The sequence below is a fragment of the Struthio camelus genome, chromosome 21 (genome assembly GCF_040807025.1).
Source record: "Struthio camelus isolate bStrCam1 chromosome 21, bStrCam1.hap1, whole genome shotgun sequence".
Lineage (NCBI taxonomy): Eukaryota > Metazoa > Chordata > Aves > Struthioniformes > Struthionidae > Struthio > Struthio camelus.
Genome location: NC_090962.1, coordinates 3,704,275 through 3,726,643, shown reverse-complemented (window position 1 = coordinate 3,726,643; position 22,369 = coordinate 3,704,275). Strand labels below are relative to the sequence as shown.

Genomic DNA, 22,369 nt, shown 5'->3' with positions numbered 1-22,369 from the left:
CATGTAAATTAAGCTAGGCACAAGTTTAACTGGTTGTTATATCAGGGGCTAGATCACTTGCTCAAGGTCAAATAGGGCGTAGCTAGGAGAGGCAAAAATGGAATTGAGACCTTAAATCCCAAACCAGTGCCCTAGCCCATATGGTCGTTGTATTCACATTCCATAAAAGGAGGAGGAGAGAAGTCATTTAAAGATTGCAGGCTTCAGTGTAGGTTTTTAAAGAGAAAAACTCTTATTTTGAGACAATTTTCAAATCTACGAGTTCTTCTTAAACTTTAGCAAGGTGCTAAACAATTGATTTTAATAGCCTAACAGTTGTTATGATACAAGCTGTTGTCACAGCTCCCCATAGTAAGCCACTCAGCTGTGAACAAACTGCTTTTGCACGCTTACTAAATATTTTTCAAATGCATCTACTTCTACACATCAGAACCCAGAAATGTAGAGGTAGTTTCTTTTTTTTTTTTAAAAAAAAAAAAAGCTGGAGGCCTTTTAAGGGTGCTCCTCACAAACTGTTGAACAACCTCAGTAGAATACTGCTCTTTTGAAGACCAGAGATATCTTTAAAAAGGACTAGGCACACCTACCTAGCAACCTTCCACAACACTGCACAGACTCCTGATCTTAGTCATTTACAACTGAGACTGCAAGAAAAGAGACAAGGCAGGTAACTTCCCTGTAGCAAAGTGTGCCCAAAAGGGCCCTTCACTGAGAGCTTGCGAGAATTTCAGCAAAAGTCATAGCTACTAGACTGCCAGACTGATTGGCTGGCATATTATCTGGAGTGCCCAAAGGATTTAACCAGATATATTTGTGTACAGTTGCTGCTCCCTCCCCCCCCCCCCAAAAAAAAAAAAAAAGATAGATACTGCTCCTAACAACTTACAGTCTGGGTATAGCAAGAAGAAAGGAATGGAACAGTTTAAATCATCTAGATATTTCTGAAACTGCTGTCTTAAGAAATGGAAACAACTGCACAAGAAGAGGCTGATAAATTGCTGTACTGCAAAAACTTTGGAGCTACACTGCAAAGACTCAAAGCTATTTTTGAGGGGAGATTCCCAACTGTCCGAACAGATTGACAGCTTGTTAGCACTACTAAAACAGAAAAACCACAAGGCCTGTTTCCTACTGTGTTCATGTATTAGCCCAAGTTGAATTCATTTAAAGATTAGGATTACTGTGGAATGACGAGTTTGATACAAGAGCCTTCTGAGCCTTCGATCTCCTTCTTAATCCTAAAGAATATATAAAGAAAGAAAATAAATTAACCTCTGATTAGAGTTGCAGGTATTATTGCATATGGAAGCAAGTACTGAAAGACATCCTGGGCTAAATAAATGGAAGCCCTGCAGTTTCAACCTGGTATGCACAGGTTGCACAGATCCTCCTTTCCACCCACCAGTCATAACTGCTAATACAAGAAGATACTCTGCTATGGTCTCCAAAAACGCTGAGTAAACTTCATCCGTACTTGGAGGAACTTCCACGGAAACTCATTAAGTGACATGTGGTGCTCTTATTCAAGAGAGTTCCCACTGCTCCACCAACCACAAAGGGAATGTGATGAACACCTGCATCTTGCTGATTACTGGGGGCTGTCAGAGTGTAAAATTCCATATGCTGCGATGCAGTTGGCTTGCTCTACTTATACAGAGCAGATGGTAGTCTTCAGACACACAACTCAGGCATCTACATTGGAGTGTAAGGCTCAAAGATGCCAGTATCCATGGTTCACATAATTGACATAAAGAGAGCAGGGACACTAACTTAAAACAGCAGATGATTCAGAGTTCTGCCAATGTTACATCATGTCTCTATAAGCTACACCTGCACCTGCGGATACTGAGCTTGGACATTATCTCCATGCAATCCCTCAGCACAGAGACTTACTCAAACAACTACAGTCACATTGCCATGTAGTTAAGTCATCAGCAGGAAGAGAAATGAGACCTTTCTACTATGAAAACCATGAGCCTCTGATTGACCCTTGGAGAATCCCACTCTGAATATCTCTTCTACCATTGCTCATGTTGCTCAATAACAGCATGTTTTCTTCCTCTCTTCCTTTTCTGATTTTCTGTATAATTACTATTGAAATTAACAGGAAATATTCAAGGGACAAACAGAATCAAAATATTTTTATTCATGCCATGCCCTTTTAAAGACAGTTGCAAAGCTTCATTATGAGTAAGAAATAACAGTACCATCCCTTTATGATCCTTTCCTGCGAACGGCAGCAAGGACACCAACAGTGAAATGGCCTTTTGTACTTTAAAAGCAAACCTTAGCAACTATTTCTGGGATTTTTGCAAAGAGCCTTATGTCAACTGAACAGTGATGATTAATGAGGACAAATAGATAGTTTCCCTTTGCAGACATTCCAGTAACCGATTTAACATCCCAAACCTCTAGCTATGACACTTTATCGTTCTGCGGGCAAGGACTGCCATGGGATACTTGTTAAGATGGAGGAAGACTGTTTATTTTGCTACCATGGGGGAATGCTTTAATTTCAGTGAGGTATCTAGTAACAGTCTATGTTTTCATTATGAATAACGTATTCCCACAGGTACGCTAGGCCATCAGCAATAAAACATATATAGCTAGTTAGATAGACCCAGCAAAAGCAAAGAGGGAGAGGAGAGAGAAGGAAGCTTCATTCGCCCCCCCCCCCCCCCCAACCCCATACACGTACATAAAATAGACAGGATCAGATTAGATACACTGTCCATTGCAAACTGCCTTTCAGTATAAAATTAGCTGCAGCCAAATTTTGTTATCCTGGGTACCCATGATACAAACTACAGAGACAATCCACATTATGAAGAATTACCCTGACCAATGAGTCTTCACAGGTAATTTACTTTAAATGACAAATATTATAGCCTATTTGCAAAAAGTAAATTCCCCAGAAGCCCCCACTTACGGAAAACCAGGGTGGACACTACAGCCTACTGAACTTGACTCCGCATAGTCCGTGAACGCACTGGAGTTACGCTCTTTAGATCAACGTATTTTCTTCCCTGGCACATATCTTTCTTTAACAACTTTGTTCCTCCTGCTAAATCCATTGATATGCTCGGATACTCTTAGCTTAGGGGCTTTTTTTTTTTGGGGGGGGGGGGGAATCAATTAGAGAGCCTCCTGCTTACAACAAAAAAGTATTCAAATGGCAGTCATTCCAAGTTGAAAATATTTGGAACAGTGAAAAAAAGCCATCTTACGTTAGTATAAGGCAAATAGTCAGAAATTCAGGCAAAACAACTTATTGCAAGCTGTTCTTATTGTTTCCTTTGTAATCTTCTATTTTGGAGATCTCTGACAACATAGTAAACTAGAAACCACTTTCACTTCACACATGCTGATGAAGGCCATTTGCAAGTAATGGGAAAAAAAGTTCATTTTGGTCACATGCTTCAACAAAGCCTAAGTGCTGAACCAACCTTCTACACTTCTGAGGATTTCTCCTCCCTTCCTGTTCTCCAAGAAAAAAAAAAATCATCAAAGTTTAATGATTCGGGTATTGGTCTGGAAGCCAAGACTTCCGTAGTCCACTCCTATCTTCCCTTGAATTCACATCACATCAAAACTATTCAGGAAGACTTCTGTTAGATTCTGCATATATCTAGGGAGACTGAATTATCATAATATTTTAGCACAAGCATTGGTAATTTCTCCAATTCCGTAACTGGAAAATTCCAATCATATGCTGAAGATGCTTATATTAAAAGTGCTACCTAAGAGGTATTTTACAAAAAATATGCTTCACAAATATTTTTAGGCAGATAGGAGGACTGACACACCAAGTTAAGCAACTGTTCAGTGTCAGATAGTCAATGAATAGCCAACAAAAGAACTGATGAGCCTCAGCTTTCTTTTTTCTGCTGAACTATGAGACCACACACAAGAGAAACTCCAGCTATATATCATACAACTGTAAATATTTATCTGAAACGGTTATTTGACTACTCACTCTACAATACTAAGCTGCTCTTTTGTGCCCTTTGTGAGTTACAACCTGCTCAAGATATTCTGTAGCATATATTCAGCCTAGAGAATACATATCTAATAATATAAACTGCTCTTTCACAGGACTCTACATCAAATGGTAGCTTTCAGTTTCATTGCGATTATAACTATCAAGCTCCAGGACTTCCCGCATGCCATTTTTTGGGTATGATTCTGATAGATTAAGAGGCACTGGTACAATAGCTGACCAAAGTTCTGTCTCCTCTGCAGCAGACTCCAAGCGGTAAATTATCAGCAGAAAAAATAACTGTGCATACAAAATTAGCACATTCCAGAGGGAGGCTGAGACTTTCTAAAACAGAGGGATTAGATCTAAATTCTCTAATTTAGATCCCTAAATGTAAAGAGATACTGAGAGTGGCTGGCCCCCTCATGAATAAAGTTCGGCACAGGCACAAGCAGAGTGAAGATCTTAATTATTTTAGACACATACCTATCCTTTAATTTTATAGGCTCCTCTGGAAAAAAGTTTTGTCTTACAGCATTTTCTTAACAACGTTCACTAACGCTGTCAGCTATGAAGCAGACTTAATGGCAACCGCACACTGGCTTTTCAAGATTTCACTCTGAACTGATTTGCTTCCATGGAACATGGTACAGCCAACTATGTTCACTTCTTCCCCAATCAAGTCCACTTTTCTACCTAACTGGACATCCTTTCCCCTCTTTTTTTTTTTTTTTTTGAATGCAGAGATATTAATAACTACTAATCACCTCACTAATTCACCTCACCCCCAACCTCAACTATTTCCTTAAATATGAAAAAGATTAGTACTATTCCCACCATTACCTTCTAATTGAAGATCAATTAAAAGGACCAAATAGCTGCTAAAAAACAGTCAGCCTGCCCTCAGGATATAAGACAGAGAGAAACTCTTTGCTACAGATAGTAAGAAGAGATGACAGCTATATTGTCTTCAGCTCTTGGGTAAAGTTTCCCATCTCTAAATAAGTGCAAAAATACATTAACCTCATTAAATAAACAAAAATAATGATATATCCCAGGAGACACAGCAAGACAGTAGTAGAGAGGGACAAAAAATTCTAGCTCCCCGCTCTTTCAAAGCCCCGCTCTTTCAAAGATGAGTGCAAGCAACAGCTCAGGAGGAGACCATATTGTTGTGGATGCATCTGTATAGACAAAGCTGGATTAGAACCGATTCCTCAACTGAGAATTTCTGAAAGCATTAGTATCTCAAATCCTGTAATACAGTAATGAGATTTTTAAGAGGAATATATTCTCAACCTTAGCGAAACTTTTTTCGCCTAGAAAAAACTGCTAAAAATCCACCTTTCAAATGAAAGCAAAGTCCAAGTTCCACATGCTTTCCTGAAAACACGAGCAGGCAACTTCTGCCCCCTTTCTATCTGCACTGCAGCATCTAGCCAGTCTATCTGGTGTTTGCTATACATATACACCAAGGCACAGCACACTCTCACAATTCAAAGCCTGTAAGTGCAAAGCAATAGAAGTTAATGGTGGCAAGAGTCTCATTCAATTCCTTTTCCTCTAAGATGAGGCTGCCTGGGCTGCCAGAATTGTTGTGACAAGACCATAGCACAGAAAAGCCCTCTATTCAGTTTGCACAAAGACCTGAAAAAACACAGCTTTAACAAAAACGCATTCTGTCAATACATGGAACAGTATGCAGAAAGATTAAATTAGCAGCCTCACAGACTGAAACACTACAACTACATGGCTGAAAACTAAGTTGTTTTGAAAGTGCCACCCTTAAAGGACTTGAGGAACCTCAGTATTTACCTCCCATATCACAGCCCTATCAAGGCCTATTAGCAGTCAGTCATATTCCAGTTAGCAAATGACTAGCTAGTCACCATCACCCTCTGCCTGCAGTAGACATACACATTATATATAAATCAGACTTTCCAGGGTTCCAGTTTTGCTGTTACTGAAAATTAATAGGGTTTCTCCCACTAACGCCTCAACTTCAGCCCTAAAATTCTCACACTGATTAGGCATGGTCCTCGGCAATTACGTTATTATCAAACAAAGCCACGAACGTTGGCCGCTACTGCGCTTAGTTGATAAAAATAAGCCAAAGTACTTCTCAAAAGGGAGATGCTATCGCCTTCACAAATGATGAAACAAAGGTAAAAGTAAACCCAATGCCAGATGCTACAAAGCAAGTCAATGGTATAAGTTGAAGAAGTTCTATCATCCTCAAGAGCTTCATCTCCAATAACTGAAACACTGGCCTTTTTTCCTGTTTCTTAATGTTGTATCACGTTTTGCACACTTTGAGTGTCCTCCCAAAGGATTTTCATAACACTTATCTTACCAAGGCCACAGAAATAATCGCAAATGATTATTATTTCCTCAGATTAATCTCCTTTCAGCTACTTATATTTATCATGGAGATATGCCACAACAGAGAACTATGGGGCAAATACTCAGGTCATTCCTTCCTTGAGCCCTGCAAATTCCTCTGTATTTGCTCAGCAGCTTGTCTCAATTTATTAATCTCTACAGCAGAAATTGGAGAACAAGCCTCCAGTAATCTCCTCTGAAAACCAAGACCCCAAAGAAGCATTTCAGCATTATCACCAGAGACATCCTCTCCCTTCCCCAACATGCTCATTAAAGCCTGAGTTGATGCTTAATTAACTTATAAAATGGCATTCTCCTGTCAGCCAATCCAAATGTCCTTTGCTAAAGGGCAAGCAGTAATCAGAGGGAAAAAGCACAGCCAAACACCCAAGCTTTTCCACCCACACATAGGACAGGCACTTGAAATCTCTTCTTGGCTCTTGCATTGAAACAGAGTTGAAGGTTAGAGGAAGATCCAGAGAACTGTATGCCCATACCATATCCCCACTGCTCTCTACCTCAGCAATGATATTCACCGTGGAAGAACTTATCCAATCACGTTACTGGAGCTGAAAGGAGAAAGCTGGCTCAAGCACCAGCATATTTTTTCCATTAGTCAGCACAGCAGGAAGACACTGTACTTCTACAGCAGCTTTAGCTTTTCAGCACCTAGCTCACTGGTCTTTGTTGATCCTAAAACTCAGCTCCAAAAAGCCAGCTGGGTTGAATTGCCCATGCCCAATCATTACTCCCTGAAGCATGCATACATTCTCAACATTCTTCCTCTGTTGCCAGGCTTTTTTCTTTATGCAAACGAAATCTTACAAATTTGTAAGATAAGTGACATATGCACTGTACTACTCATTTATGCACTGTCCCCACTTGCAATCCCATAAAGGGAAGTTATGTGAACAATTCCATCCAAACCACCTCTGGTATCCAACAAAACCTCAGAAAACGTATCGATCAGAAGAGTCTGTCCCAAAGCCCATTAGATCTACGGACAGTATTTCTAGTTACTTTTAAGGGGTTTGAACCAGGCCCCGACCAAGAACTGTGAACATGTTAAACAGTAATGAACACCTGTGTAATCACATTACTAAATACGGATGTATTTGCTCCTGAAATTTAAGTTAAATAATAAGCACTGAAGTGTTTGACTAAATTAGGGCTTAAGAGCGCTGTGCGTTATCAGTTCCCATGTGCTATAAACTGATACTTTGATATCACAGCAATGGGGAACACTTAGGAACACTTTCTTTTCACTCCCCCCTTACTCGGCTAGAGATATTTACATTGAGTTGCATGAAGAAGATCACCTCCCCAAGAACACCTAAATATTTGTTATCACTCACAGAGAATCAACAAATGAAGCAGTAGCAGTAAAATAAACAGACACCTGAAGTACCTACAGACACCTTCGAAAGAAAGGTCGAAGATGACAAACCAGCCCACCTCCATGATCTCTACTTACAACTTCCATCCAAGAATGTACTAACCATACAGCTCACCAGAGAGTGAAATTACATCAATTCCCACCCTCTTATTTCTCCATTTAGCATAATGGCAATGCATAACGATGTTCCCACACCTAAGGTTCAGGCAGTATAGTCAAGATCAAGATTCTGGACGCTGGATGATAATTGCTTTTGGAAGTAAGGCACAAGTCTCCTATTACTCACTCTCATACTATCAGTTTCTCTTCTTATATATGTAAGATGTGCTGCTGTTTCCCCCCCCACACACATACTTTTTAACAGACTGGAAAATTTTCCACATACACAGCACAGTATTAAGCGAAGATTCCCTGACTTCTGTTACCACTTTTAAAGTTTCATCAATGTCAGAGTTTTTCATATTTAAAAAAAAAAAGAAGGATTATATAACATATCTCCCTGGACCCTCCTCCCAGAAACACAGAGGACAGAAGGCCAGCTTATTGATCATCGACATACCAGGACTGATTTTGCCAAAATATAGCATCCCAACAAGAAAAAGAGATAAAGAAAGATGGAGCGTATTATCACATGGAGACAAAAAGATGCATATCAGCATGGAGGGGGAAGAGACAAGAAATGACACAAACTGCTTTTGCCACTTTATAGACGGTTTGCAGAAGGTTTTCAATGAGGACACAAAAGCTGAAATTAGGTACAGGACACAGTCCTCCTCTTACAGACGTCCTAGGATGCTTGTAGATTTTGGAATGTCTATAAAGATGGAGCAAACAGAACAAATTTACTCTGGGAAGGTGGAGAGGGAACCAGCCACCTCTGACATAAAAGGTTGCAAATTCCGCATTTTTCATCTCAGAAGGGAGCATATTTTTACTATACCATGTTCTCCCATACACACACACAGAGACATCTAAGCAATAAAGCAACCAGATCAAAATATTTTGCAAAAATAAAGATGGGTACAAATATCCTGTTCTTCCTTGTTGAAGCAAGGATGACTAACAGATAGCTCATGTACTTTCACGAGACACTTGTGAAAAGACAGTTATCTGTCCACAGTTTAGCTCTGAGTAGTATCTTTCACCTTGAGGTCATTACCATGTCTGGAAAAACAAGCAAACAAAATTTAATATCTAAAAAGGTCTTCTCAGGAGACAGCCGGGTGCAGCTCTTGGGTTAGCAAGTTATCGGGACAGCAGAACTGACTTCTTCATTTTTTTCCCTCCCAGAAATCTCAGCTTTTTAGACAACCAGAAAGCTAGATGGAATAAACTGCAATAACGTGTATGTAAAGGGTTGTACAGGGTGAAACACTGCCATTAGTTGGAAAGATCAGCTGATTCTACTGGCTTTGCCCTCTCATACTATGGGGAGTATTAAGACAGGTACACCCCTGACAAGAAAGTGGATCAGGATTCAAAGCTTTTAATATATTTGCCTTTGATCTTAACCACTTTTATGTAAGACTGAATTGCAACACCTCTTGCACTGCTGAAAGTTTCAGGGACAACACTGCTCTTTTTTTAGCTCACTATAAACATGCAATTGTCTTGCTTGCTTGAGAGAAAAATCTGCCTCTATGCTGCAGAAATTTTAGTAAATTTAAGACAAAAAAAAAAGCTTGCAACTTTGCAAATACTAATGAATATCCCTGAGCTATTTGACACAAAAGGAGATGGAATAGAAACTTCAACCTTCCTCATTTCAAAGACAGGTGACTAGGCTGTAAACATAGTCCATTACTGTAACTGCAAGTAATCATCCTACACATTTACCCTAGAGATGTTAACGTTGGACCAAGCAGCAATAAAGACAGTGGACTAGCTATTTAATCAAGAGAAACACTAAAAAGTTGGGCCCTTAGAGAGAAATAGCAAATCAGAAATCTCTACCAATCAAAAGGCATTCAAGATTGCACACTGTAAGTTAATTGAGGTCTAGTACATCCTCAAGACAAATACCAGCTCCACAGAGGCACTGATGGACACCCTTTCTCCATGTCTATTCATGATGAAGGAATCACAGAAAAGAGAGCGAGAACTAGCCAGAGCTTTAGGGGGAAAAAAAACGCCATTTCAGAGACCATTTTGTATGGAGATGAAAGCAAAAAACCTACTGTCAATCGTATCAAGCACAACAACATACCTACTCCAGTTACAGATATTCAGAAACCTCAACTGCTGTGCAAAACAGGAGAGAAAGGAAGCAACTTTATCAAGATATCCATATTGAAACAGCCAGCATGATTCCTAAAGAAGATATAGACTGGAGGAAGAGGGATAGAATTCTAGCAGCGATGAGCAGACAGAGAAAAATCACCAAACTTCATAAACGCCAGCTTGTTAGCCTTTCTACCTAATACCATGGCACAACAGTTGAAATAAATGCTTTGCACCCCTAAACAATGCCCTCCAAATTAGTATTTAAACATCAAGTCACATATAAGCTAACCATAACTTATATGTTCAAGGGGAAGAGAATACAATTTCTTGGTCAACTAAGACCTCTCAGATCTGAGATTCTGATTCTCTGAAAGTACTAATCAGAATGACAATCAACCAATTTCCACAAGTCATGGTAACCCCCACTAGACTGCACTTAAAGTGGAATCTCAAAGGTGAGCATGAACAAAGCTATTTTCAAAAATGCCAGACATGCTAGAAGGCAAGCAGAATCCAAGTGAAAGCAGCCTGCTGTGCTAATCTCAAATACAGCATGGCGATCTTTATAGATTTTAATATTGCATGTAAATGAATTACTTAATTCAAATTTTAATCCATTCCCTTACTATTTATGGTTGATTTCAAAGTGCTGAATGTGGATCTTCTCCTGGTGCATCTGCTTTTGCCTGCTCGCTCTCCTGCGGCAGACTAGAAGGGTGATAATCTTTCAGAAAGTACTATTTCATAAATCCCATATAAAACACAGATATGCTGCTGAACTTCAATCCTGTAGAGATGGCTAATGTTTTTAACAGCTCTACAGTCTGTGTGTGTATGCTTAAGCCAAAACAAGGCTACCTGAGTACTGGAATGAAAACTGTGCACACACTATGGGAAGGTGTTCATTAAATGAATAGCAATAAACTTGTTTTTCTAACTTGTCTCACTGCAAATCACTAGCTACAGGAAGCAGACCAAACCTGATGTATCCCTTCCGCATGTTTTCATAGTATTAGGTTTTCATAAATACAACATACTCCATTCCCAGAGCAAGGCAGTCCTCAGGTTCCAGCAGAAAAATTGGTTGTTTTAAGTATTTAGATTACATTAAAGTTGGGTCTTTAAAATAAGCAGTGACTTGCACTGCAGACAGCTATCAGAATCAGCTTGGCAAAATATGTGTAGGCTAATGTACTGTGGTTACAAAAATATGGGCTTTGGGGTCTATGACTCTGATGTTCTTCTACATATTTTTATTATTTGTATCACAATAGTGCCTTCTGATGTCAGCAAGAAGTAAAGCACCACAGTGCTAGGTGCTGTATAAACATAAGCAGTAAGGCACAGCTTCTAAAAAATCTTTATCGATTTCAGCAGAGAAAACAGGAAGAACCTAAGAGAAAGAAAGACTATTCTTATTGGGCAAGTGGCCTCAACACAGCACTACACTTCAGTGTGTTCAAGTACTTTGCTGAGTCCAAGCCTAACTCTGCAGCTGAATGCAAATTCTTTTCTCCATACCCCAAGTCTCAACTCAGTGCTTTAACTACATAACTATCAATTTTCTTCCACTAGGTAACAGTACTTCAACATTCTACAGGCATTAATGAAATCTCCCTTCCTGTCTTAAGGACTCTCCTTTCTCCTGAAGGCCTCTGTGCAGTTCCTATTGATTCAGATATTCAGGCCTAGGTCTCGCCCTTCTGTTTTCAGAATTATTCCAGATTTAATTGACTGAATCAAGCTGAAACCTGGCCTTCAGTTTTGAGCTCCTCCGCCAAGAACAGATCAAGATTGCTGCAAAGTTTACAGCATTTAGGTGTGCAACAGACCATGCTGAGTGGAATGAAAGCTGGAAGGAACCATGACCTACCCTCCGAACTGTAAAGTCAGAGTCACTGTACTCTGCCTTATTAGCCATCTCAAAGAATTAATAAAAATCCCACCATCAAATTGGTTAGAAGCTTTGGAGAATTCTCTGCCTGGAATAAATGTATCCCTCTCCTCTCAACCTACTTAGCCACTGTTTTAAGCATAATTTTGAGGAAAGAGCTTATTAAAAAGTATTCTGCTCCCACTGTACCCACAGCAAGTTTCACATTCAAGTCAGTATTGCTCATGTGACAGAAGAGTTCCCTTGAAAACTGGCTCAAAAGCCAGTGAAATCAGGAGAAAGACTTAGTGACTTCACCAGGCTTCGGATCAGGCCCATAGAGCACTTTAGTGCCACTATATAACTTGCTACAACCTCCTGAAGCAAAGCAAAGCTGGCAGCAGCAGCAGAGGAGGGCCGTAAACTTAGCCATGGGCCATAATATTCAGCCTTGCACGGGCCTTGCATTCATTTTCTTGGTCAGCCATGCTTGTTTACATCACATGGAAGAGCTGTCTGTGTGACCTTAAGACAACTTTGACTATTATGCAACTGTTCCTTTCTAGCTTACAGACAGGCAAGTGTGGGCAAAAAGAGCACAGGAGAAAAAGCTTTAAAAGGAATCCATTTGTTGCTTCATCTGTCCAAACCCACATGCCATCAGGAAGGTATTTTCAGTAAACATGCTATAGACATTTACACAGATACACAGAGAAAATCATGACTGCATTATCAGTTGAGGCCCCAATCCTTCTCAACCTTGTGTCTAAGTAAACTGACTATCTGCTCACTGACCAAAGAGTCTGAGACAAGAAATGAGGCGGAAAATACCATGGGTTAACCCAGAAAGGACACAAATCTTCAGGAAACCTACTTTGGTTAGTTCTACCCTCAGGGAACAACCTATTTACTCAATCCCCCTCTTGAAAGCATGTTCTTTGCTCAATACCATCGAGAGGGTACATGAGACTAGACAGGTAGGAGACAGAGGTGCACATGGGAAAACAAACGCAGAAGTAGATTCTACATCACTGCTTTGTAAAGATAACCTTACATATATTTCAACATTGAAAGTTACCTGGCACATGACTTCTTAACGGTTCATCTACCTGCTTGTCACTCAAGTCAGTAACCTGGATATCATCTTAAATTCTGACTGCTCCCTAGACACTCACATCCAACCTACATTTAAGTCTTGCAGACACTCTCTGTGTAGTATTTCTGAAACTCTCCATTTATAGAGCCAAAATTCTTGTCAAAGTTTTGATCACAGTAGCTGCTTCAACTTCCCCTTGTCTAGCTCTGACCCATACAGACTTGCTCTGTGGGTATACACCCTTCTACTATAGAGTGGCAAGGAGCATTTACTTTTATCACATGTCCTCTCTGCACGTTATTCCATCAGCTCCATGTTTTCTAATGAAAATTTGAACCACTTCATTTTATTCTGTTTCAAAAAAAGAAACTCCTACCTGTAACTGACCTATGATATCAGTCTCTCTCACCTGCTTGTTCAGTTTTCAAATAAGTATGGAGGTATGCTTCCTTTCATGCTGCCTGTAGTCTTGGGAGGATCTCCTTAAAAATACCAGCAAAAATACCTCATTAAAATCTTTGTTGCAACAATTACCTCTCCCTCCCGCGTCCCCTTCCCCACCAAAAAAGTCTATGCCCTAACTACTACCTAGCACAAGAGACCACCTAAAATGCATAATCCTACCTGCAAGCCACTTTTGTCCAGTCTGATGCCTTATCCCTGGATGAGAACAGGAACAGTTTTCCAAGCACAGAGCTCTGCCCAAAAGCTTTCTCTTGAGTTTGGCTAGCTCAGAGTCTAGAACTGCCACAGCATCTGATTGACAGAAAATAGGCAGAAATAAGGCTTCCGTATTTTTGTCCAATGTTCCTTTGCTTGTGGGATTTTTACAACCGCTTTTGTGGTTACATTCAATGAGCGCAGAATTCTGTGCATACAACATGTTAACTTTCTGTTTTCTACGTGATATACGCCTAATGTCCAAATGGCACTTAGCGCATCAGTCTTTTAAGCCTCATTTACAAATAGACCTAACTCCTATTTTTATTTCTACCTCCAAAAAAAAAAAATCACAAAATAATTTGGTTTTAAATCTCTTTCCTCTAAAACTTTCTCAGTGGTGAAGTTGTTCTAGATCTCCATAGCTAGACATTTTTAGTTAGACCTTATTCTAAGTTAGAACTTATTTTAGGACAAGTGTAAAAACAGAGCGTGGTACATTGTCTCCATGAGAAAAAACACAAAATAGTGCTTCCATATTGTTCTTCTGTAAAAAAAATTGCCCATTCAGCTCACAATCCTAAGCTTTAAATCACAACTGCTTGCTAGTTTTCAATACACCAGGTACCAAGAAAAGCAATTTCTGTGCAAGAAACAGCTGCTCCTAAAACTATAGTTTAATAGGAAGTTCTGTTACTGATACCAAAGGAATGCCTAAAAAGCCACTCCTCAAATACTCCCTAAAGAAGTATAATCAAAAGAGTATTGGTTCACACAATGGAAAGAATGAGGACTTGAACCTCACCCAGAAGGACAGCAGAATAGACATACTCTGGTATTTGATGGATGAAGATTACAGAGCCCAAGACAAGCTTATTCTTCTTATCCTGCAGTACTGAAAGACATTATCAGTAGTTCCTGCTCTACTCACATCTTGATTAAACAGCACAATGGAAACCAGAACAATGCTCTACGGAGTATATTTATCAGAATGAGGTTTTGTACAGAGAACTTGGCCCAAGCAATGTATTTGAGATGGGATAGTTCTTACTCTGAATCTCTCATATTATAATTATGTCACAGCATAGCATCCTATACTAACTAGAGATAAAATAGTAGAACGGAGTCTCAAAATAGGCTATTTTATAGCAGAATTAAAACTGACGGGAATGCCTGGAGCATACGCATTTATAGCTTTGCATTTTGGAAGTCATTTATAGTGTTTTATAATACAATACAGAAAAGCTCTGGAAACACCTAACATTTAAGGCATGTTTAGGAATTCTTAATACGGGATCAGTCACGCAGATTCAATGTGCATAGATTCTACACTGCTTATGCAGTTGTCAGAGTTTCGATGATGAGAACACAGGCATCAGAAACTATAGCTTTATTTTAGTTGCACTCGTTATTTGTCATTTTTTCAATCATCAAAGAATCAACAAAATTGCATTACATGGATTATTACAAGGATGCGTGGCTGTAACCCCAGAATCAACAACTCCAGTGATAGGAAGTAATCTCTAAGCTCTTCCCCTGAGAGAAGAGAATCAATTGCTATAAGCAACTATGTCAGCTGATGACAATCCCCCTTTTCTCCAAGACATATCACAAATAGCACCTTCTCTAAATCTATTCTTGGTGGATACTACCACATTCTATAATGTGATCTCGTAATGTCCCATCTTAATCTGCCACTGACTAGAAGAAAAATAGAAGCTACAAACCACTGACAAAGGTTGAGCCTTTAAGTTTGAACACAGTTAAACATCCTGCATATTAAAGACAACACATCATACCCACATAAATTCAGTAGGAAAGCCTGTGCATTCAGAAGACAGACAGGTCCACACTATCAAGAGTTAGTGTAGAAGTCACCATCAAGAAGGAAACGGCACAGAAAAAAGTATTTCTATATCACAGTAACACTGTCAGGAAAATGAAGACAGAGGTCCACATTACATCTATTTTCTACAGCTTTACCGACAGTACAACATTAACACTGCAAGGCATAGTGGTAAACTACAATGTAACTGAAGTTCAGAAAGAAATACACCATTCCTGTAACATTCTTCTCCTGCTCTTTCCAAGAAGCAAAGGTGAATGCAGACTGGTTGGTCAACACAAGTATACAAAATACGTAACTGCTTCATTTTCATAGCAGAGCCTGGTATGGCTCTGTGCCCCAAATCCATCTCCGCTCCAATTCTAAGGAACTCTGATCTTTCACAGTTGGAAACAGTTCAATGCATACACTGTTTCTGAACACAATTATTTATTACATTATTTCAGGATCCAGGAAAGGCTGTGCCTTAATTAAAAAAATATGTGCAGTATTGCAAAGTCAGTTCCTCATCACTGGCTTCTCAAGGAGGCTCCACTTCTGCAGGAAAATATTTGCTTTCCTAACACAAGAACTACTTTTCACTCCATATTGGGATTTAAAAACCGCCCTGCCAAGTGGCAGTCAACATGCCAAATTATAGTTCTGCGCAGCCACGGAGCAGCAATGTGAGGAACAGAAGACTGGAACTACAGAACGCACGCTACATTTAAAACCAAAACGTTACTGTAATTTAGGTCTAAGTACCACTTACAGAAGATAGAAAAAAATTCTTATTTGGGGGACATTTTCAGGCACATAAGGGAGAAATTAGATACATAGTTTTGTTATGGTTAGCGGCCACTGCAGCTATAATTCCCTATTTGCAACAACAACAAAAACATGTCAGTTTGAAGACAAGATTATCAACACCATCCTATATTTACTATAACACTTACTAAGATGGCCACGATTCACATTAGTTTTCTTCTGATTGATAATCATAATTTCTTGTGAAAATTAGGGAGAGAGGAACAAAAAACTGGTTTAACGGCTAGGCAAATCTCACAGTTGGCTTATTGGCTTACAAGAATCACTAGCTATAAAGTTTTTTCTAGCTATCTCAAGACAACGAATTCCCACCCCAATGGACTCAGTAGTACAACCTTTCAAAATACTCTGCGTAACTATGTCAGCTATCACAATTACATAATTAAGTTACAGAGCAGAGAAAGAGAGAGAGAGAGAGAGAGAGAGAGAAGAGAGAGAGAGAGAGAGAGAGAGAACAGCTACAAACAAAAAAGATGAAATACTGAAGTTGGCAAGATTTGATACAAAGGAAATGAGCCCGTAAAGTGGAAGAAACAAGAAAGGCTGTACACATCAGAGAAGATATAGAGAAGGCCCTCATAGCAACACTGCCTAAGTTAATAGGAGGCCAGAATAAAGAGATGGTCAATACTAACAGAATGGGGAGAGAGACAAATTAATAACAGAAATGAGGTTGTTTTAATCTGTCACTTCATCTTTTTTCCTCAAGAGGCAAGCTGCATCATCTCCAGAATTACTAATTAAAGCATAAATTCTACACATAAGATGACCTGTTCAGGGTAGTGGAATTATTCTGACATGCCATTAAGTAAACATGTGCTTCACAAAAAGGCCTTCAGCATACAGCAGACACCATATTTACACAGAAGACATTGGGCCCAAATTTATAGTGACCTCTGAGTTCGGGTTCAGAAAAAAGGCCTGCAGGATAGGATTGTGTTATGTCCACATGGGTCGTTTTGAAAATCAGGCATACCCACTCTTACTTGGACAGTGATATAACATTATAGCTGATTAAAAAACTCATAAAGATACCCTCATGGATAGCCCTGGTCATAAAGCACACCTTCAGTTTGAACACAGCTGTTTTTCACAGGAATTGAAGAAAAGAGCCCATCACAGGAAGGTGGTGTAATACAAAGCTAGAAGAGCCCAGAAAGAACAAAAGGGGAGAAAGACACAGCACTCCTGGGTCTATGGCATCCCAAGCCCTGATTACATCCAACAGTCATGGAAGGAAAAAGAACTGTGATGTGACTGTGTTATTGTTAGCACTGTTTAATGGTGCATCAGCTTTTTTTTTAAATTACAAATGCAATTTTATGGTGTTTCACAGCTCAGTTGCAAAATAAAGTGAGTAGAAATGTCATTTATGTTTACATATAGGCACCAATCTTAAAACCCAATCTGCACGAATGAGCACATCTATCACCAGTTTGTGTGTTGTTAGACTTTTGGAGGCTTTTAGTAAAGGGTTTAAAAGACAAACTTAGTATTTTCACCCCTGAAAATATTGCAGAGAGCTTTTTAACAAAACACTCGTGCAATATAGCTCTAATTTCGTTTAAAAAAAAAGGAGAACAAAGACCAGATAGGGATTCCCTATTGTCAGCAGCAGGTGCTCTGGCTCCTCAGCTTGCAATCAGATGATTAACAGAAAAGAAAACAAACAAGCAAATGTCTGTACTTGAGAGACAGAATAAATGCTCAGGGAGAAAAAGTAGGGCTTTGTTTATTTTTATAGTTTAGAGGAAAATCTTTAGGTAATACAGGGCCCAATACTGAAGCTAATTTTCTTTTCACACTTGTACTCCTATGGTGGGCCCTGAAATACAGCATATATCTTGCAAATTGAAGTTATATATGTTTGCATATAGGCATTTAACAGCATGTCAGGTGAGGGTACATAAGCAATATTGGGGTTAAATTCCTGTTACATAGGATTAAACATATAGCAGGATCACAATTCTCTCTAGCTTTTAATTTACCAGCCATATCTTTTCATAGCTTTTAATGACAACATGGACCTCCTGTCTATTATAGGCTACTGAATACCTTCCAGTGATCCCTTTTTTAAGGCCAGTAATAACTTCTGATCAAAGCATGCCGTCCCATAGCAGCCCCTAATGCTACTGTAAAAAATAAATAAATAAAATTTTTAGTTCAGATTATCAGTTTCTTCAGTCCTGTGGTATTACTAACCCATGCAACCTTTTCCAAATTTTATTAATTGTTATGTGCAGGGGATGGACCTAAAAACTAGGTAAGCTCTGTATGCCCAGGTAAGCCCAGCATGAATGTACAGCTCATCATCTTCTACAGATTTATGGTAACTGCTCAGTGGTATGCACCCTCCCATGAAGATGAAGCAGCATCCCCTTTTCAACAATGGATAACTACTTTATGTTTGCTGGAGCTGTATTGTGGCATAAAGGATAAACACAAGCAATTACCACAAAGCAACTAGCTAGCTGCAAATTCACGTTTTCACATACCCCACAGTTACGTGTTCATCTGCCAACACTCTATGAAGTTTTCCCCAGAGCTTGTCCTTTTTTTAGGCAAATGATTACACATCTCTATTTGCTACTGATCCAGTTCACATCCAATTCCACACTATTTGAATGCATCACAAACTTAAGCACAGCCACCCTCCTCACAGACAATGCTTTAAACACCAGGAGTGCTGCACAGTCATATTTAAGACCGCTGTATAAATAAGGGAAATAGAATTTACAGGCCCTAAGCCTAATCATCCATTTGCAACTCTTCATCTTCCAACATCTCCATTTCCATGATAAGGCAAGAAGAGATAGCTTTCACCCTGGTTTTGGGACTAACAAGAAAATCCACTGCAGAATCTGTGTTACTAACCTTGTTACCTGGTCAAAGACCAAAAAGAGCCCAGAACGTGTTGGAGATATCCCTGTTACACTTCAACATGTCTTAGCACAGTTCATGTCCTTTCCAGCAGTAATTGTTTGTAGTGGTGGGTGCGAATGTCCATGCTGTCTCAATAAATCCAACATCCTTTATTGAGGTAGCTCCATAAAAACTCATAGCTGGAATTTTAAGACTGCTGCAGGGCATGTGCCCTGTCACTTGAGGGTGCAGGAGAAAAAAATTATGACTAGACAGTTCCAAAGGCTTTATTCTGAAAACAAGCAGTTCCTGTAGTTGTTTCTCCCAGAATGTTTCCACAACCCACTAAAACAAGTCAATGCAATAACACGCCAATATTAACAACTCGACACTTAAGAAATACGTGTCAACAAAACAATATCCACATTCCATCATGGATAAAGAAACAATGATCAGTTAAAGGCTTCAGGTCTCGTGCCTGAAGTAAGAGAAAAGAAAAAGTCTACCTAACATGTAAAAGGACACTCGGGACAACATATTTCACCAAACATTACATTCATACGTTAATCACAGTGTTATTTTATCATCAGGTCCATATTACTTTTCCCAAATCTGCTCTCTTTTTTCTGGCAAGGCACTTAATATGTAAAGATTGTCTTGCCAGTGACAGATGTGAGTACAAAGAGAAGTGATTTACTACAAAGGGATAAATATGTTTTGAAAATTACTTTCTGGCAAACTGTCAAATGTATTTTCATTGGTTTGTTTTACTACAAGCATAAATAAGACTGGCGGCATGAAACCCATATTTTTGTGTGTAAACTAGAATGATGTCAAGTATCTCCTAACTCTAGTCAGGAACAGGGCCTAGACGATCACAAAGGGCATTTGAAAGTCTGGTCCCTTGTCTTCTGCCTTGCTGATAAGCAGAACATGTTATCAGTGGTGAATAAAGCAGAACACGTTATCAGCAGGTCCTTCAACGAAGTTATCATTTCAATAATTGCTCGTTTCACACTACTAGTATGATCAACTGTGTGCGAATGCAGATCCAGAAAAGCAACTAAATTTTCAGGCAGGCATTTCCGCACTTGCAGAAGGCTTAACCTTTCAATACACCCTCAGCCTGATTCTCCTCAGCTCTTCAGAACATCCTTGCCCCAGTGAAGCGTTTCTTAGAGAAGGGTCGAGGCCTTGCCCCAACACGGTGACAGTTACGACTAGAGGCTGCCAAAAACTCCGTGCCAGATGTTATGCTCCTGCACGGCACCAACCGGGAAGGGCAGGGCGGGGAGGGAGCGGCTGGAGGAACCCAGCCCTCTCCATTAATCACCCATCTTGCCAGGCAGGCTCGAAATCTGAGGAGTTACGGAAAAACAAGTTGAGATGCCTTACCACGGCGGGGGCGAGGGGGGATCCAGCTGCAGAGCTGTCGGCGCCGGCGGCGTGCGCCGGACTCCGCAGCCCCAGAGCTGCTGCTTTGGGCCTGCCCCCAGCTCCCCGCCGCCGGGGACCGGCCTCCCGGGCTGCCGTTGGCCCCCGGCCGCAGCCCCGGCGGGCCGCGGAGCTCCTGCCTCCCTCGGCGCCGGCTGCGGGGGAAGGAGAGGCGCCGGCCTGCGCACCGGGCGCAGCGGGGGGCCGCCCGGCGCGGACAAGGACGCTGCCCAGCGCCCGTCCCGCGGCGGCAGCGGCGGCGCCGTCCCCCGGGTCCCGCCGCTCTCTGGGCCGGGCCGCCATTTTAGCGGCGGCTCCCGCCGCTCCCCCCGGCGGCGGCGGCGGCGGCCGGGGCCTAGCGCGGAGCGGGCGCCGCAGTGCGCGGCGCGAGGGCGGCTGGGCCGCGCCCTCCCCGCGGGCCCCGGGCCGCCCCGGCTCCCCGCCGCCGCCGCCAGCCCGCCGAGCGCCCCGGCCCGGCCCGCGCGACCTCCCCACGCGTGCACGCACACACGGGGGATTCAAGTTGAAAGCCAGGGCGCACGGCAGCCGCCCGCGGCCATCAAAGCAGGTGCTCTTCTGTTTGGGGACTGAGGGAGGCTCCAACACCTCCCCTCGGTGGTCACCGGGAAAGGGCGAAGGCAGGAGAGGCAGAAAGGGACGCGAATCCCCTTCCCGCACGGCATTTGCGAGCGGCAACTCACCCGAAATCCTGGTCCATGGATTTAAAGAAGAATTTGTAGCTGTGCACAGGCCGGTTGCTGAGGACATTTTTAAAATCAGCCAAAGTGACTTTTTCCGGAGGGACGGGCAGTTTCACCAGATAAGGGGTTTCCTCTTCGTCTATATGGTAGATTATTTTAGTCTCCGCCATGGGCGAGGGGAGGAGGGGAGAGGCGCGGCGCGGCGCAGAGCAGAGGGCAGACGGCTCCGGCTCTCCGCCGCCTCTCGGTCCGTCGCAGCCTCCAGCCCAGAGCCGCCCCAGACAGGAAGGGAGCTCCCAGCGCCCGGCCGCCGCCGCGCAGGGGCTCCACGGCCGGGATTTCGCTCCCTGCACTGCTCTCTAGCTGCCCGACGCGGGAACGGCAGCTCGCCGCCCGCCGCCCCCCGGCGCGCTCGGCGGCCGCCGCGGGCCACGCGCCCCGCCGCGGCGCCCCATCGCCGGGGGGGCGGCCGCCGCGGGGGGGCGGCGGCGGGGGGGCGCCGCGGCCGAGCGCGAGGCGCCGCCGCCCCCGCGTGCCCCGGGCACGCTCGCCGCGCGGCTGCCCCCGCTCCGCCCGGGCCGCGGCCGGCTAACAGGCAGCAGTCACGGCGTTTCTGCCCGCCCGTCGGAGGGAGAGCGCGTGACGTGGGAAGACAGGGCTGATTTTAGCAACTGCATCGCACCGCGCCGTCTAGTCCAAGGCAACAGCTAACAAGAGCAAGGGTGCTGCGCCCTTGCTCCTTGAAGCAAACGTCATTTTTCAAATTCGAACCGCTTAGACGCACAGATAGATACTGTTTCAGGGACTTCTGATGTTGGCAGTGCTTCATCCGAGTGCGACGCGCAAGAGAGGCTCTGTTTTTACAAGCACCGCAGGCTTTGGCCTAATAAAAATGCTTGGTGCCCCAGCAAATGTTCCCAAGGGGTCATACAAATATTATTAGTGTCCTTACAGCTCTTTCCTTTATTATTTTTTGTTTCTAGGAATTAGTAAATACTTTCCAGGTAAAGACCTCTAGGCCACTGCACAGATCTGGTCAGTATTATTATTCAATTACAAAGCAGGAAAAATGAGGTACATTGAATACATGTATTCAATCCAGTAAAGCTT

At 41.9% G+C, this 22,369-nt stretch overlaps 1 protein-coding gene across 6 annotated transcripts in view; it reads right to left on the bottom strand.

The window, feature by feature from the left end:
• Positions 1-21,668, bottom strand: part of DVL1 (dishevelled segment polarity protein 1) — a 117,244-nt gene extending 95,576 nt beyond the window's left edge. For 5 of the 6 annotated variants that reach the window (XR_011135847.1, XR_011135846.1, XM_068916371.1 and 2 more), the window contains exon 1: positions 21,260-21,656. Coding sequence is in view for 3 of the 6 variants with exons in the window: in XM_068916371.1 (XP_068772472.1) it covers positions 21,260-21,429 (170 nt within the window). In the remaining 3 variants the exon portion in view is untranslated. Of the gene's footprint in view, positions 1-21,259 lie in introns of all 6 variants that reach the window. The other variant, XR_011135848.1, reaches the window with a different exon arrangement.
• Between the last annotated feature and the right edge of the window lie 701 nt (positions 21,669-22,369).